Source organism: Bacillus rossius, chromosome 5 (assembly GCF_032445375.1).
Source record: "Bacillus rossius redtenbacheri isolate Brsri chromosome 5, Brsri_v3, whole genome shotgun sequence".
In the NCBI taxonomy this organism is placed as follows: Eukaryota; Metazoa; Arthropoda; class Insecta; order Phasmatodea; family Bacillidae; genus Bacillus; species Bacillus rossius.
The window spans coordinates 71,779,762-71,797,249 of record NC_086333.1 but is presented as its reverse complement, the minus strand read 5'-3'; the positions used below and the strand labels follow the sequence as shown (position 1 = coordinate 71,797,249).

The 17,488-nt window shown below is 36.8% G+C and overlaps 1 protein-coding gene across 1 annotated transcript in view; it reads left to right on the top strand.

Annotated features, from left to right (window-relative positions):
• LOC134532001 (protocadherin Fat 4) overlaps positions 1–17,488 on the top strand; it is a 153,318-nt gene that overhangs the window by 46,707 nt on the left and 89,123 nt on the right. Inside the window, exon 2 of the mRNA XM_063368123.1 lies at positions 7,078–7,177. Within this exon, the coding sequence (XP_063224193.1) occupies positions 7,108–7,177 (70 nt within the window). The 5' untranslated portion in view covers positions 7,078–7,107. The remainder of the gene's footprint in view (positions 1–7,077; positions 7,178–17,488) is intronic.

Here is a 17,488-nt window from a genome sequence, read left to right as displayed (position 1 = left end):
TCAGTAACAATCCGTGAACTGCAAAGAAGCAAGATATATAATCGAAATTATGTTACTCAAAAAAAAATCAGTTTTGAGAACGATAATTTATAATATTTGAAAATAGAAATAAAAGCACATATTGTGCAAAGTCTCTTTAATTCAAGTAAGTTATCTTTATGGGTCACTACAAAATATTCTGCAAAGTGAACTTTCACAAGTTATTTTGTAATGGACAAAAAAAAATTTTACCCTCAATTTTTTGTGCATATAGGGCCTATATTGGTAACTGGTATGAATCAATTATTATTTTTATTTCAAAACAATTTCAACTGTTTTAAACTAGCTTAAATTGAGCCAAGCATTAAAGAGAAATTTTCACTTTTAATATGACTCCAAGACCCCTTATAGTCACAATAATCTAAAAACACGTATGACAGAAAAATGGAAAATTCCGAATTGGTGAAGCCGTAGACCATGGTTGCTATGAACATATAATGTTTAATATGCATCAGCCAACATACATAGTCCAAAATAGGCTGGATCTATAAAAATTCATAAACAATACTATCATAGAAAAAAATTACTATGCTATCGCCTGTTTAGATGTTAATCATACAAAGCAAATAGCATTACACGGTAAAAAAGCAAAATAAGTAAATGTTGTCTTCCTTTGTTTACAAGCGATAAAGTGTAATATTTTATGACAACACAAAACATGTAAAGAAAATAAAATACAATATCAATGTGATGGACTAGTACAAATATTCTAGTTATCAGTCACAAACGTATTAAATAATACAACATAAATAGAGTTAAAATAAAAAGGGTCGAAAACAACTACTACTAAATAAATTTGATGCACAATAAGAATATAAAATTAAATTACATTTATATTGTTTATCTAAGTTACCATCTGTATGTATTTTTAATCAATATTACTAAAAGTAAAATATTAATAATAATTAACAATTGAGTCTGCACTAAGAGAGGATACCCTGGGATGTCGTATCTGCTCTCCTTTGTAATAACTGCATCAGGCATTTCACTCCTTCGGGAACGAGGGCTGGCAAAAAAGAGAAACTGACGCTTGAAATCGTGGGAATAAACACGAGCAATTTTTGGAACCTAGAAACGTGTGACACTGCTTCTCGGTAATAAATCATCTGCGCAGAGAAAAAAATAGTTAAACTGAACCAACATCTTCGTAACTTATTATTTACAGCAAAATTAATGCTTATAAGTTAACTAAGAAAAATCATTTTGAAACTAGCTACAGCTTATTTAAAACAAAAAATTAGAATCATTAAAAATGTTTTTAGTATTTTTCCAACTATTGACATTGGATAAAACAAAAAAATTATGAATGACCTATTTATAATAATTCTTCATATTAACTGTTTTGAAAGAGTACTTTAACCGAAACCAGTTCAAGAATGAGTTCCTTCTTTAAAAGCAAAAGTCTTTTAAAAGCGTAATATGTATGTAGGTATCATTAATGCCGCTTACATCAGTTCGATTCACGTTTTAAAAAGAAATTTGTCAGGTGAAATAATATTTTCCCTTAACACTTAAGGATATAGTAAAATTATGTAAATGATGATGTGCAAGCAGGAATATAATACGATAAAAAAAAAACGAATACAGTTGAGAGTCAGAAAAATGTAGGACTCTTTGCAGATTCCTTCTTCGCCGTGTTTGTTACAACTGTGCGAACCTCCAGTGTGTATTTAATCGCAGGCGAATGTTAGTTTCATATTTTTGATATCAAATTATTTGCCGTAAAACACAGATGGCGGTGGAAGCAGTTTTAAAACGCATGTTTTGCTTTACAGCAACTCTCATACTTGCTCGTTTGAACACTTCTGCACTTGGACACTCACACACACGTTCTTACACACTCGCATACTCTACACTCGCCCGCGCGGGTGTACCTGTACTCGCACACTTTTACACGTGGTTCAAATATGTGTGGAGCCTACAAGCTTCTTATCCCTCTATCTTGGCCTCTAAACCCCCTTTTGTGAAGTGAAACTTCTTTGGGCGCGATGGGAGTAAATTTTCAATTGTTTCAAATTTCAATTTTAATACGTTTTGTTTTATTTTTCCTAACCTAACTAATTACTAAGTGTATTTGGGAGGGGTCTGGGTAGGGAAGACTCTAAGTGCGTCTCAGGCTGAAGCCGATACGCTCTAAGCATGCAGGTTATGAACAATGCAGGAGAGGAAGCATGCATCATGTGCTAGGAGGGGATTGGCCAGCCATGACAACGTTTTAGCCATGACTAACTCCCCTCACTGACTATTTTAAGTTAAAACTAGATAAGTTGGGCCCAGGTAAAACCTGCATAGACACAGGGAAAACCCTGGGCACTGACATGCAGGATGCAAAATTTCATGCATTAATTACAAGCAGGTTGGTTACAGAAAACAGAAGGATGGTTCTGGAAGAAGAGTTGGAAACATTGTTAACCCATGTGGAGAGTAGGTTGCGGACGGTGTAGAGAACCGATGCCTTGAGCGGGCCCCACGCGTGGTAGCGTATGTCTCAGGTTGAACCCCGCCATGCTGCAGGGATAGGCGTGTCGCGGCGGTAGGGACCCGCCTGCGCCTGACGCCACCCCGACTGGCTGGCATCTAGTAAGGGAGTATTTGGACAGAGGGTAACCCAACGGGGTTTGAGTTTATTGTTGTGCACCGCGCCATGGGCAATATTAGCATGCAGATGGTGTTATTTCAAGTATGTATTATATTTAATAACTTATGTGAATCGGTAATGTTAAACATTGTTGTATTAGTATTGTTTTAGCTGTGTAACTAAATTTTTTTTTTATATCCTGAGCAGTTATTTTTAAGTGAGAAAAATAATTTTGTTGATTCATGTTTATTTAGAAAATTGTATTTCTCTCTTACGATATACGTACTTACGAATCTAGGTTTCTATCACATGTACCTACTGAGTTACACGCGCCTTTTTTTTTAGTCTGTTGCACAGTAAGAACAACCTTAAATAATAACGATCGCATACTTTCGCGGGCGCAGTGCCACCCTGAAGATGGCGACTGCGAGGTCGACCGAAACGTCGGCGGGATCCCTCGCCTTCGACGCCTCGGGGCTGCAACCCGCGGGGCCTCGCGTGGCTGACCCGAGACCTTAGTTGGCGGGAAGAGCACACGACGGCATGCGCCCCGTCCCACCCAGAACTTTTGTCAGTTTAATTATTACCTTAATGGACGTTCCCACGCTTTCTCTCTCTGTCTCTCCCCTTGAGCCGCCGACACAGTTCCTGAGCGTGAGCGTGGTTCAAGGTCGCGCGCGCCCTGGTTCCCTGGCGGTTTCGCAGGGGTCGCCACCTGTCTGTGTGGAAGCCGGCCGCCCGCTGATCGACGGAAAGCCTTTATTTTCACAGACGAGAGAGCCAAAACCCGAAGTTCCCCGAAGTTCGTGCTTTTTTTTCCCCGTATCTTAAATGTAGCTATCCTAATGAAATCAACCGTCCACAATTTTTTAAAGTATTTATAATGTAGCTAACCTAACCTAATTGACCATTAATATCCTTTCATCAACACCGCCATATTTATTTACAATGAACCAAAAAAATAAACCGAAGATGCACGATCGGGCGTTCGGCTCTCTCGTCTGTGAAAAGAAGGCTTCCCCCCTGGTCGACGCTGCAATCACACGGCAACGTAACAACTGAAACTAATCCGTACCCGCAACAACGTAAAAAAATTATATATATCTCGGTATACGGCATTTGGTAGGCGCTATTAACTAGCATCTATGGTGGATGGCGCGAACCAAAGTTCACAAAGTGAAAAAGGAAACTTTATGAATTTTAACAAGACGAGCAGTATTTTAATAAAGTTCCTTGCCGTAAATCAGGTTCCAAGACGGTGTTTAGTATTTTTTTTTTTTTTTCAATTTTTTTTTCGTTTTTATCGCAGCCGTTTTAATATATAGTTCAACCTTTCGCTTTGCAAATCGAATGATTCGATTGTCAGCGTAGCTTCTTCGGCAACGAATTCTAGCGGCGGATGCATAAACTACGCGTGATTCGCTTCAAGAAATGTGTACCACGCTTGGCATCATTTTAAAGAATTATGCGTTAAATTTCGTGTCCGAGTTTTGTATTATAATACAACATTAGAACACATGAATTTTCTCGTTACCGAGGTTAGATACACATCACTAGCGTGTACTGAAATATTCGCTTTCAGTTTATTTTAATGCTACTGAAATAATAATGATTTAAGATGTTTTTATTGACACATGTCATTGCTGGTTACATCAATAGTCATAAGAAACTTCAATAACAGACAAAGTAGATGAATATACAAATCCATTGTGCAAACACATAGAAAGCAAGCCAAAATCAGCAGATTTTTAATTTATATTATTGATTATTATTTTAAATTATTAAATTTTTACTTAATATGAGTAAAATTACATTACACAGTTTATCCTAATGCTGATGGCCAGTGCGCACTGGGGCACTTGTTTTGGTTTAAATTCTCTGTTAATTATTTTGAGAGATTATTTTGATTGAATACATTATAATATTTAAAAATTATTTTGAAAATCTTATTATATACCGTTGTAAGTTTTAACTTTCTCTAATATTCTTATTTGTTTAATCTCCCGTAGATTTTTAACAGTATTTAAAAGGGTTTAGATATTATAAATTTTTGGTATGCCACACCACAAAATATGAGGCTACCAAAATAAAGTGATATAATTTTCACTGGTTTGTTTGCCTGATAATAGCTTACGTATTACTTCTCATAATCAATATGGCTATGTTAGCAATATATTATGAAAGTTACTATCTAGCGGATGGACACATAACTACTTCAAAAAACTAGAAAAGTCCGCTGCGCATCAAGTTGGTCACGCGGCGCTCTTCAGCTGTTTTTGACGTCAATTGCCGCTCGGCTCGCATTCAGCTTCGCAACGAAATGAATAAAAAAATTAACATTTAAATAAAAAATTAAAATGATTTAAGTCTCCATATTATATTGAAAAAATTAATATAGTAAATAATTCTATAATTAAAAACAGTTTCCAACTTAGGAAATTACATCATTACACATAACATAAATGTGCTGCATTGATGCAAGTTAATATTTTATAGGTATAACATTTTTACACCTTTATTTTATTGAAGTTATACTTCTAATGCGACTTCCAACAAGATTGCGTTAAACGTTTAACGCTCCTGGGGAGGGGGAATAGAAAGAGAGAGAGCGAGAGTGAATGCTATTGTAAGGAACTAAGTAGAGAGTAAGAAAAAAATAAAGATCCTGACAGTTTGTAGTGTCGCCACATTTGTTTCAATTTTCAATACCCTTTTTGTATATTACAATTTAAATTGCAGAAAAAAATCATGTTTCATAGACACATAAATAGTGAGTGTGTGTCATTTCTCTATGTCAACGAGGTCTCGCCGCGTCAATTTTCTCCTTGGGGCGAACCCGTCCACTTAATTAAATAAACAGCTTTTATCGTTGAATGATTTCATGGTTTATTGCATGCAATTAAAAACTATTTTTTAATGATGCCAAAGAAGTATAATTTCTCACGCGCGTACCTAAGTACACGCGCCCATTTTTTAATATTGTTTTATCATCGGAACTTAAATGCAAGGTCAATAGGGTACAATCAACGACGTATATATATATATATATATATGTCGTTGGGTACAATCAATATTTGCTAGTACTATATAGGCCTATATTTCATCAAATACTGCCAGAGTTAGGTCCCAGAGCTTAAAATCAATCTAATTTTACAAATACCGTGAAATATTACCATCTTATAACTAACATACGATTATTGCTCGATGGAGCGTGGTTTTTTAAAAAATATAGACTTCAATTTAACCATCTTGACAACTTTACAGATGGCAGCAGCATCGCAAGATTTCATATAGGTATTTTCCAATAATTACTTGTACATACTTTCGCGTATTTTTTGCATACGTTTCCATACTTTCGCAACAAATAATTCGAAACTCTAAACTCTCAATACTGTGTGGTTGGATACGATGTTAGCATTGAAATTGTGACAATTTGTAGGCTTATTGGCATTTCCTTCCTCCTCATTCCATAGATACGATAAGATTATTAGGATGAGATTATTATTTTCAGAGTGAGTTATTTTTCTTCTTTTTTTTAAAAAAAAACTTTGTCTCGTTTTCTTATGGGTCACATGAACGAGCCTATATGGCTGGATCGTGTAATGATTCACATTGTAGCCTCACATGCTAGACGCCATTTTATGTATATTTTTTGTGTCAATAAACTACTTATTTAATATGGTTGTTTATCATATTTTAGCTATCATAAACACATACATTCATTATTATATTCCATTGAAGACATGGACAGACACTAGTGTGAATAATGGTAGTTTTGCAACGCATGATTAAAGGTGTTTCAAATATTAGAGTACCTTAAAAATTTCCTGTCCCTCTTATCTGTGAAGTTTCGATTCTAGCACTCGTGGCATTATTTACATTTTTGTGTGTTTTTTTTTTTACGCTAGTTAATTCAGCCATAAATTAAGCCGAGCAAGGGTGGTAGTCTGTCAATCTGTTTTTTCCAGATAAAACGACGTATTTAATACATTATGTTGAGTTCGTTTTCCTCTAACGCATCACTGGACACATAAGGCAAGTGTTCGTTCAAATGAAATTCGTGATATATATTTTTTTAATATTACAACACTTTTATTAGCTTGACCTGTATGTATGAATGAGTGAATGGACTATGTAATAAAATCTTTCCGTTCAATTTTTACCCACTTTTCGACGTCCGAATGTGTTGAAATTTTGCATACGTATGAATAACCTCTGACAATACAATATTTTGATAAATAAGGACCTTATATTTCAGGGGTAGAAGGGGGGGGGGGTTGGAGGGTCAAACAACATATAATTTCTAGGTATGGGTAATTACCAGGCTTTCTGAGTGTCCATGAGATCGGGGCTTGGGAATTTACCCGGTGGTCGACTGTGACTAAGGGGGGTTTAAAGACCCAAAATTTCTAATTTCCATGGAGGGCGAGGTTCGGAAGGTGTGCTGTGGTGTGCCGCAGGTGAGGACGCCACCCGATGCGCCATCGGACATGGCTGAGACCACGCCACGGGCCTTCCTGGTGCTCCTGCTGACGTCTGTCCTGCCCGCCAGCCCGCAAGGTAGGTCCTTCGCCGTCCGCCGTCGCCGGAGGACACGTGGGGTGTGGCTGTGTCATGGATAGAGACCTGCAAAATTAGCGGGTTCATTTCGTGTTATGCTAAAATTCAAATAATTATACCTTAGTGCTGCTTCTGTCATTGGTTCACTGTTAATCTGGAGGACTGAGGGCCAATTAGAGACCCTCACTCATAGAAGTGTCGAATCACAGGCCACCCAGTCGAGACGACTCACAAGTCAGCAGCCAATGAACAGTTGGCATTTGCCCGAGTGTGTAGAGGATATTGGAGTCTATCCTGGAGGTCATTGAACCCGCGAATTTTACGGGTCTCTAGTCATGGATAGAGACCTGCAACATTCGCGTATTCATTGACCTCTAGGATAGACTCCACAGTCCTTTAAATACTCGCGGAAATGACACCTGTTCATTTTGCTACTGACGCGTGAGACGTCTCAACTAGGCTGTCCGTGATTCGGCACTTTCTTGGTTTAGTGTTTCCCATTGGCTCACAGTTCCCCGGATAAAATGTGGGCCAATCGCAGAAGCGGTACGAAGGTATAGTTGTTTTTGATGCTAGCCTGTCGCGAAATGAATCCGCGAATTTTGCATGTCTCTAGTCATGGACACGGCCGTCAATGCGAGTACGTAACATATTTTATTTTAACACCATGTATATTCACTGTAACTATTTGACACTAGTGTTGTATACGTGCAATCGATAGATTTTGACGACGAGAGCTGACGATTGAAAACCCAAACGAACGTCGTAGCTTCTTCGAGTCAAAAGTTGTACTGAATGGAAATCTCGAAAACGCAGCAAAATGACCTCAAAATGGCGGCGCTTCAACTTCCACCGCGCGCGATGCGGCACAGTAAAAACTTAGCGTAACGAATTCTTTGATCCTTTAGCTATCCAGTGGTGTAATTAAATTTTGGATGGAGATGATAGATATGTAGCTGCATCCCCCGACTTTGTTACCATTCGTTTTTTGAATTGCCTCCCACTATGGAAGCAATTTTAAAGACGTATTCTGTGCTTTTCCAAAAAAAATATATATATAAATACTGAAAAAAAGATATTCTAACTTCCTACAACACATGGCTATGGTTAATTTTTGCATGTATGAAATACTTTCTTCGAGATAACACTAGTATTTCTTAAGGAAATTGGCACATAGTATTTTTAAAACCACGGGAAATATAATCTAATATTCAACAATTTGACTTAACTTTGTTGTATCGTGATTTTTATTGTGCGCAGATAATACTGGAGAGCTGTTCACGGAACGATTTTGCAAATAACTTTTAACTATTGGAGTTACTGGGGAAAAACAAAGCTTAAATGCCCGGGTAAGAATCCGAGCCCAATATTACTGCGAACACTATTTTGTAGTGGCACAGTTGTTTTAATGAAAATGTAGAATTTTATAAATATCTGTAATTTTACATGAACATTTGTTACATTCGCATATATGTATATATATATATATATATATATATATATATATATATATATATATATATCTACATATACACATATACACACACTCTCTTTGAATGATGATTGCAAGGGGGAAGATTGATTTTAATTATTATTTTGGACCTACGTCATTGCTGGTTTGAACTGTGTGTCATAGAGAAAACTCGCAGAAATTTGGCTCTTCTCAGCATTGTATAAACTTTCATGTAATGCCTTGTTCTTAATAGTGACTGACTGTTACGAACAGATTGTTTTTAGCATTTAAATACTTTTTTTGTCAGAATGACTACAACTATAATGATACCGTCATTACATACTATTTTATGGTCTTAGGAAAAATCAAGAAATGGTATATAATAAAAATATATACTTATATTAAAACTTATCATCATTAACGGAGGTATGCAAAATAGATTTTTGAAGTGACAACGTCTAATAAATCGATGAACGCCGGCTGCACGCACGAAAAAGTGTCAGTAGTATAGAATAGTATTTTCTGGGACAGGGTTCAGGGTGTGGAGCCGAGAGCCGGTGTCCGCCATATTGGATAGTGACGTCGCGGCGGCCATCTTGGATGAGCGTAACGGGACACAGCGTAACGGGACAAGTAAAACATTGACCTTTGACCCTCAAAATTCGCCAAAATTGGGCAAAATTTGCCCAAAAATTTCTCAAAAATCGCCAAAATTTACATTTTTGTGGAAAAAAATTCCGCCAAAAAATCTCAAAAATGTTGATAAATTGAAAATTCCCGTTTTTGAGGGAAAAATTTCCCGTTTCGAGGGAAAAATTCCCGTTTTTAGTCCTTAAAAATCCCAGCGACTAGAAAGTCCTAAAAGAGGCTTAAAACTCCTAAGAGATAGCCGCTTATAAGCCTCTGACGTCATCTAGGATTATGACCGCCATTTTTAAATATGACGTCACCATTACAGTTTCCGTTACGGTCGCCATCTTTAACTTTTTTATTTATTATCCGATTTTAACGAAAAAAAATTTTAAAATTTATAAAAAAAAAATAATAAAAAAATAATAAAATATAATAAAAAACAAACATTTACGACACGGAGCTCGGAGTCCTCGGTTCGAACCCGGTGAGGGCAAAAAAATAAAAATGACGACTGATCCTTCCCCCCACGGTGGCTGCTGGCATACTGACTCCCACCACTTTTTTTTTCAAAGCATATATATATCGTCACCTAGTCTTCGATGCTGGAAGCCATCATCATTGTACCGTCGGCGAGAGTGCGCTGATGACATGTTAGTTTAATTCTTATCCGCTAGAGTGCAGTAATCATTTATTATTATTGCTGTGACACCCGCCATCTTGAAATTTGGCCGCCATCTTGAAAATCCATAATTATAATGCTAGAGATACAAGAAAAATTCCAAAATTCATTAAATAAATCACTCATTAATTTACATATTCATTCGATCGATTCCCGTCCTCGGTTCGATTCCCGATCAATGCAATAATGTTTAATTTTATGTAAAAAATAATAATTTCAATAAACCATGTTCAACATTCGTAAAGAGACTCTAAATCCTCTACGACCATCATGCTATCAGACATCAAGACCACCATATTGGAAATGCGTAATTTTAATGCTAGAGATTCGGGAAAAAGTTCAAAATTCATTAAATAAATTTTTTATCTATATACTGATTGATTAGATCGACTTAGGTCCTTGGTTCGATCCCTGGCCGATACAAAACAACTTTAATATTTTAAAAAAGTACCACTAAAGTGGCAGGTTTCAGAAAATAAAAAACACCACAAGTTCTTTTAAAAAAACTTTTATTACAAAAGTACTACACTACTACAAGTACAAAAAAAATACACAGTCAAAGTAATAAAGTTTTGTGGATTCCTTGATTCAAACAGTCTTCTTAATGGATGAAGTAAGTCTTTTACATGTTCGTAAATGTCTATTCAGTTTACCAGGTCGACATATTGGTACACCACAATTTTCACACAAAGACGAATTATCGACTTCATTAAAAGGACAGTGATATTTTTCGTGTCGTTGTGCACTTTGAATATTTGCCAATGTTTTGTTACAAAATATACAGCTTGATTCCGATGAATGTACAGCCAGTCTATCACAACTCCTGAGGTGCCGTTTTAATCTTCCATATTGTACAAACTTGCTTAAACACCTGTTGCACTGATATTTAATGCGTTCAGAATTATTACTACAATCGTGTATTACATGATCCCGTAATTCCAAGTTTTTGATCTTCTCACAGTACGTGCAGTCGGGTGATGGAACACCGCTGGATGCTCCTTCCTTCATCAATGGCACTGGAATTGTTGACAACCATTGTAACACTGCTGACATGTTAACTTCTGAAGCCGTTGACGTCTGCTCTGCAGAAGATGTTGCACGCGTCGAAATCTCCTGCTGTGCTGAGAGAGCAGGTGTAGCTGTAGACATCGTTGTCATCGTGCTCTGCACTGATGATGGTAGACGTTCGATCCAGGTTGGTGTAGATAGTGGTAATGATGCCATCGAGTTCTCAAGAATAGCTAGATACCGGTCTATTATGTTATACAAGTCTAACTATCCGATCCATTCATCACCGCAGTCAGAGACGGACTGAAGTTCATATCACCAGGGTCTCACTTATATAGTCTCATCAGCTGGTACAACACATGAGTCAAAACAATAACCATGTTCATTATACTCGCACTTAACTTCTCGGAGCATTTTTTATAATGAAGATGTAAGCTATCAAGACGTGAAATTAGTTTATTGCACTTATTGCACTGAAATTGTATTCTTTTAACATTATTAGAACAACTGCTTCTTTCATGTCTGCGAGCATTTGAGGTGATAGTAAATGATGCGTCACAGTATTTGCACTGACGCAATGTACGCTCTTCATTAGTGGAAGTATCCATTGCTGATGATGAAACTTCGGATGATGGTGGTATCACATCTGTTGAAATATCCTCCAATGTTGACGTCGTCGTCGTTGCCAACGGGATCTGCACCTTCTCCGTCGTAGCTGTCGTAAAGGTTCCCGTAGACGATGGTACAACCTCCGAGTTCGACGTTAAAGTCGGTAAAGATGCCATCGAGTTCGCAAGAACAGGTAATTACGCGATTTATGCACCAGATTAAACAAACTAGGTGATCCTTACACCGCCGACGTCAGTAACAAACTGAGCGTCCTGCTGTCTAGGACTCGCTTATATACATGCACCGTATGGAATAATACGCCAGTCAAATCAAGAACCATCTACAATAATACTAGAGTCAAAACAACATTAAAAATAGAAGGACCATCAACGAAAAGGCAGCACATTTGTAAGCACCGTCAACGAAAAGGCAGCACATTTGGAAGCACCGACAACGAAAAGGCAGCACATTTGGAAGCACCGACAACGAAAAGGCAGCACATTTGGAAGCACCGACAACGAAAAGGCAGCACATTTGGAAGCACCGACAACGAAAAGGCAGCACATTTGGAAGCACCGACAACGAAAAGGCAGCACATTTGGAAGCACCGACTACGAAAAGGCAGCACATTTGGAAGCACCGACAACGAAAAGGCAGCACATTTTGGATGCACCATCATAAAGGCAGCACATTTTGGAAGCACCATCGAATAAGGAAGCACATTTGGAAGCTCCATCAACAACAAAAAAGGCAAAAAGGAAGCACAAGTTACGAGATCCAAGTCTTAGTTAGAAATCAGAATACAAGAAATAAAAGCATTAGATTCTAATAATTTAAATTATTTATTTTATTTCTTTACATTATACAAATGCAAGTAAAACAAGCCATTATTGTATGTAGCCAGCTTTCCTCAGTTCCTTGAGTATGAAAGATATTTCTTTGATGCACGTATAGTTTCCTGCACAAGTCGAATCATGTAGAAGTCTTAGCCGGTCAACCAATATGTTTGGATCTTTCCATGATGTGTAATCATTCTCTTCTACCACCATCTTCCTTGCACGTTTATAATAAATATTATGATCTCTGGTGTCTTCCGTTTTACCACCAACCTCAGGATAACTTTCATTTTTGAGAAAGGTGATCATCACAAGCTTGATCAGATTTATTTAATATATCACGTCGTTTCCATCGTTTCGGTCTCAGGACACCGCCACATTCTTCGATCTTGTCAGCTCTAGGTGCTTCATCATAGTCTATGTCTTTGTCAACAGCCTCAGAGTCACTGTAACAATCACCGTAGAAGGAATCGTCTCCACCCAATTTACCGTAATAATTCGATGTTGATGATGTTGAAGTGTCTTCATCGTCTTCATGCTTCCTTTTTAGGAGTCCATCATTTTTACAAAGTAGGAAAGATCTACTTGAATTCGGCTGGAATCTATTCTCACTTTTCACGTTAAGGATTCTTCCATTGTCTTCATTCTTCCGTAAATCATCAACCTCCTTCAATTTAAGTTCTTTGTCGAGATCGGAAGAGCCAAGAAAATTATTGTCGTAATGCAGATCACTCTTCCTTAGTCTAGTAGATTCATAGTTGTCCTCTAGCTTGTACGCAGGCTTGGCGTTACAAGTTCTGCCATGTCTTTTTAGGCTCTCCGCGTAAACGACTTGCTACATCGAACACAACTTATCATATTGCGCAGTGGATTTTTAACACAGTCATTCTTCTCGTGTTGTCTTTTATTCTTTCTCAAGATAAACTCTTTGCTGCAAAACTTACACCTATGTTCTTTCGATACAGCGCCAGATCCCAAATCGGAATTCATATTAGTTACTGAGACTAATGCCAGATACCAATTGAGTGTTTTAAATTAGATCCATTACTTAAATAGAATTTTTTTCATATTTCATCAGCGAGAACTAATATATCTCATGCAAAAGTACTTTATGCATGTAGTTCTGCTTTTCAACAACAGATGTCGCCACATGTTGCTTGCAGGTAAATAATATTTAGTTCTTTTATACGGGATGCGGGATGCTCACTAACGATCGCAAAAGAAGGATGGCTTCGCTAGACTCCAAGGAGAAGGAAGTCTGTCCTTCCTGTTAGTGCTTCTTAGATTTCGCAGAGATTATTATTATTTGACTGAGAAATGATATTTTTTTTAATTTCCTCCTGATAAAAATATTACAAGTGTTGATTAAGTAGCAGAAATTCATTAATTAAATATAACCTTAAATAAATTAACATGACTCATTAAATAAAAAAAAATCCTTCATGAAGAGATCAATTGCTCATCTGTAACCAGAAGCACTTGCAGAAAAACATCAAAATATTGTCAAGTATAATCAGGAGCACACGGATAAAACCATAAAAATATTGACAAGAATATTCAGGAGCACACGGAGAAAACCGCCACAAGTTTTCTTTGTTATCATAAAATTACAGAAAAAAATTAATAAAAAAATTAATAAAAAAAACACAACAAATTCAAAAACTGATTCTGGCTTAGACTAGAACTCTATCTTTGCTCAACAATGAGAAGTTCACAAGCTAGCATAATAATCTCTTCGTTAAAGTAATAAACATATTTGAATTAATGAGTGCAAATAAAAGCAAATTTATCAATTATTAAATTGTAGATTTCATTTCACTCCTTTATATCCATACAAAATAGTGATAATTCAATAAAAATTGATTCAATTTTATTCATAAAAGTATGCAATCATTTCATCAATGTTTTGTTATGACGTTGTCACGTTAAACTATCGTCCGTAAACAGACTTTACAGACAACCAATTTTTTGAATGTTGACGGAGCCGGGCAGTAAGGGTCTGGCAGCGGTGTTCGCCATTCACTGAGAGTGAAACAGAGACTGTGTCGTGGGCACCTGCGGCGCGCCAGCGGCAGATGAAGCGGAGTCTCGCGACAGCTGGGAACACTCTTCGCCTCCCTTCCACCACGGGTCCGGCGCCTGGGGAACTCATTATATCCTCGGCCGCCGAATGAGTTCCGTAACCTTCCCCGTCTCTGGAAATGTCGGGCGTGGTTCAGACAGCGAGACTGAGGATGATATGTGCAGTTTGGAGGAAACTGTGAGGAGATAAGGCCAGTCTCTGCTTACATCACATGCGGATGGTTTCAGATTTAACAATAAATACTTAAAATAAATTGTTTATTTATTTTTTTTTAATTTCGAATTATCATTGGTACAATCACCCACTTAAGTAGTGAAGTGATATTGTAGCCGTTACCATGGTGCAACTTCCAGAAAATTTTTATATAGTTTTTCGTTTCAAGGTCCACAGATCCCAAAACCATCGTCAGCTCAAAAGTTTATATAGGCTATATATAACATTTTTATGGACACGATAACTACCGTAATTTTTTGTAAATTACTTCCAAACTGATACATAAAATATAGTAATGGAAAATCTCGGTCGAGTTCGTTGACGGGAAATATTGTTACAAAGGAGTAGAAATTAGGAAGGTTTTTTTTTTTTTTTAAAAAAAACAGAAACATCGCTATAGCTCCTACAATATGACACATATCACATCCGTTTGAACGTATTATAACTTGTAGGAGATATACTAAAAACTTGTGTTTAAATAATTTTTGATACGACCAACCAAACTGCAAGGAATGGAAAGAATAAAGGCTTGGAGGACTTCGTAGGCACACCATCGAATCAGTTAAAATTATTTGGAAATATTGTAATTTTTATATCAAACCTATGTCTGAAACAATTTTGATAAGACAAACCATTGCTGCAAGGGGTTGAAAAAACATAGGCGTAAATTAAAAAAAAAAATCATAATTTACGTACCTAGTACACTAATAAATCCGATCTAATTATTTTTTAAATCATAAATTAATATCTACAACTTTCTTCTAAAAAATATTTTTGTAAGACCAACCAATACTGCAGGGGTTGAATGACAAAAAATTCATAACTCTTTAGTAAGCACTCTATGTAATCATTTAAAATTGTTTGTAAACCCTACAAATATTATCTAAAAAAATTGTTTCAAACAATTTCTGATACACCCAAATATGCATTGGGTGGATAAAGAGGGGTTAAAATACAAACATAAATTCATAACTACCTTAGTAAGCATTCAATCAAATCCGTTTATTTTTTTTGTTGTATATCTTATAATTTTTATTCAAAACTTCCTGCCATGTACACTATTGAATCCATTCTTATTTTTGTTTAAATTTCTGAATATTGTCTAAAACTTTGTTAAAATTAATTTTTATGAAACCAACCATTATTGCAAGGGTTGAAAGTAAATAATAATAATTATTACTTTTTTTAATATGTATACTATAAAATCCGTTACACTTTATTGTTTTAATACTAAACTTTATCCAACACTTTGTCTAGTCCAGTGTTCCTCCCCCAGAAAAGTTTCAAAAGATGATGCTTTAATACTCATTATTAACTAGGTATCTGATGACCTTCAAGTGCTTTTTTTTCAAAAACGTGAAGTTTTAAAATAAAACTTACTAGGGTTAGGTCCTTGTATTATGTATGTACTACTGCTTATAATTGTGTCCTAATAGGTATTCGTGGAGAAGGCTACTTATTTTATTATTTACATGCATATTCCGTAGCCATTAACTGAACTATATATTCGTTATTTTTTTTAACTGGTTAATATGACTACGTACGCCATTGGGAATCTGCGAATCGATAGTTCTGTGGTTGAGGTTTTCTTGCCGGGTCAAAGCCCTCGGAATGAATTGTGAAATGATAGCAGAATCAGCACAAAATCACTTTTTTTTTTAGTTTAGGCATATCGTGAGATGAATTCGCGATATAGAATCATTTCCAGAAGTTTCTAGAATGTTAATGAAATAAAGTGAATTAAAATGAAAAGGAATCGAAAGAAAACCAAATGTAGATTTTAGTAATAAATATTTATTATTTTTATTTTATTATTATTATTTGAGTGTCTACCAACAGTCAAAGCCTTTAACAGGTGGGCACTTAACAAATATTACATAAAGAAATAACAATAACATACACAAAACACAATGATAAACACAACAATAAAAATGGGTAAACACAAACATAAACACATCACAAAAGACACTTAAAAGATTATAATAGCTAAATTTGTCAATTTTAAATTAATTATTATCAATGAAATAACAATAATACATTATTTACATCAGAAGTTATCTTAGCTGCAAGAAAAATAAGAATTAAAAATGTCTAAACAAATAATAAATAATAAACATTCTTTATATATATATATATATATATATATATATATATATATATATATATATTCGGGGTCCCTGGTATTTTTTTTCTCGGGTTGAGCCGGTTCAGCGGCGCGTAGCGGGGCGAGAAGTTGCTCCGGTTTGTTCCCCTGCCTCCCCCAACAGCCCGGCGGCAGGGTTAGCTTGGGGGCTCGCCGGTCCGTGGGAACAGCTGTCGGGCCGGGCGGCTGATGGACTCGGTGTCGGTAGCCACTTCCCAGTGTATTGCTGATTGGCGGCCTATCGGCCGTGCTGGGATTGGCTGTCAAGGAGGAGGCAGGGGCGGAGCAAGGTCGAGCGGGTGGGAGACACCGTCCGCCCCTCAGAGCTCGGAGAGTTGGCCGCTCGGACAAGTGGTCCCTCGGACAAAAGGAGCTCGGACAAGTGGTCATTCGGAGAAGTGGACACTCGGACAAATGGTATACACCATTGTGTTCCACACGGGCACCTCGGGCCGCCTCCTCCATCAACGTCTGTGGTGGCCGCCTCTTCACCGCTGCGAACCACAGCGGGTTGACGGCATCTTCAAACGAATAACTAACCCTGAACAAACTAAAAGTTCTTCGTAATCTCAATTATTCGTATCTTCGTAGAAACTACGCCGAGTATCGACTTCCGAGTTACGTGTCACATTGTAGACAAGGCAAACACACACG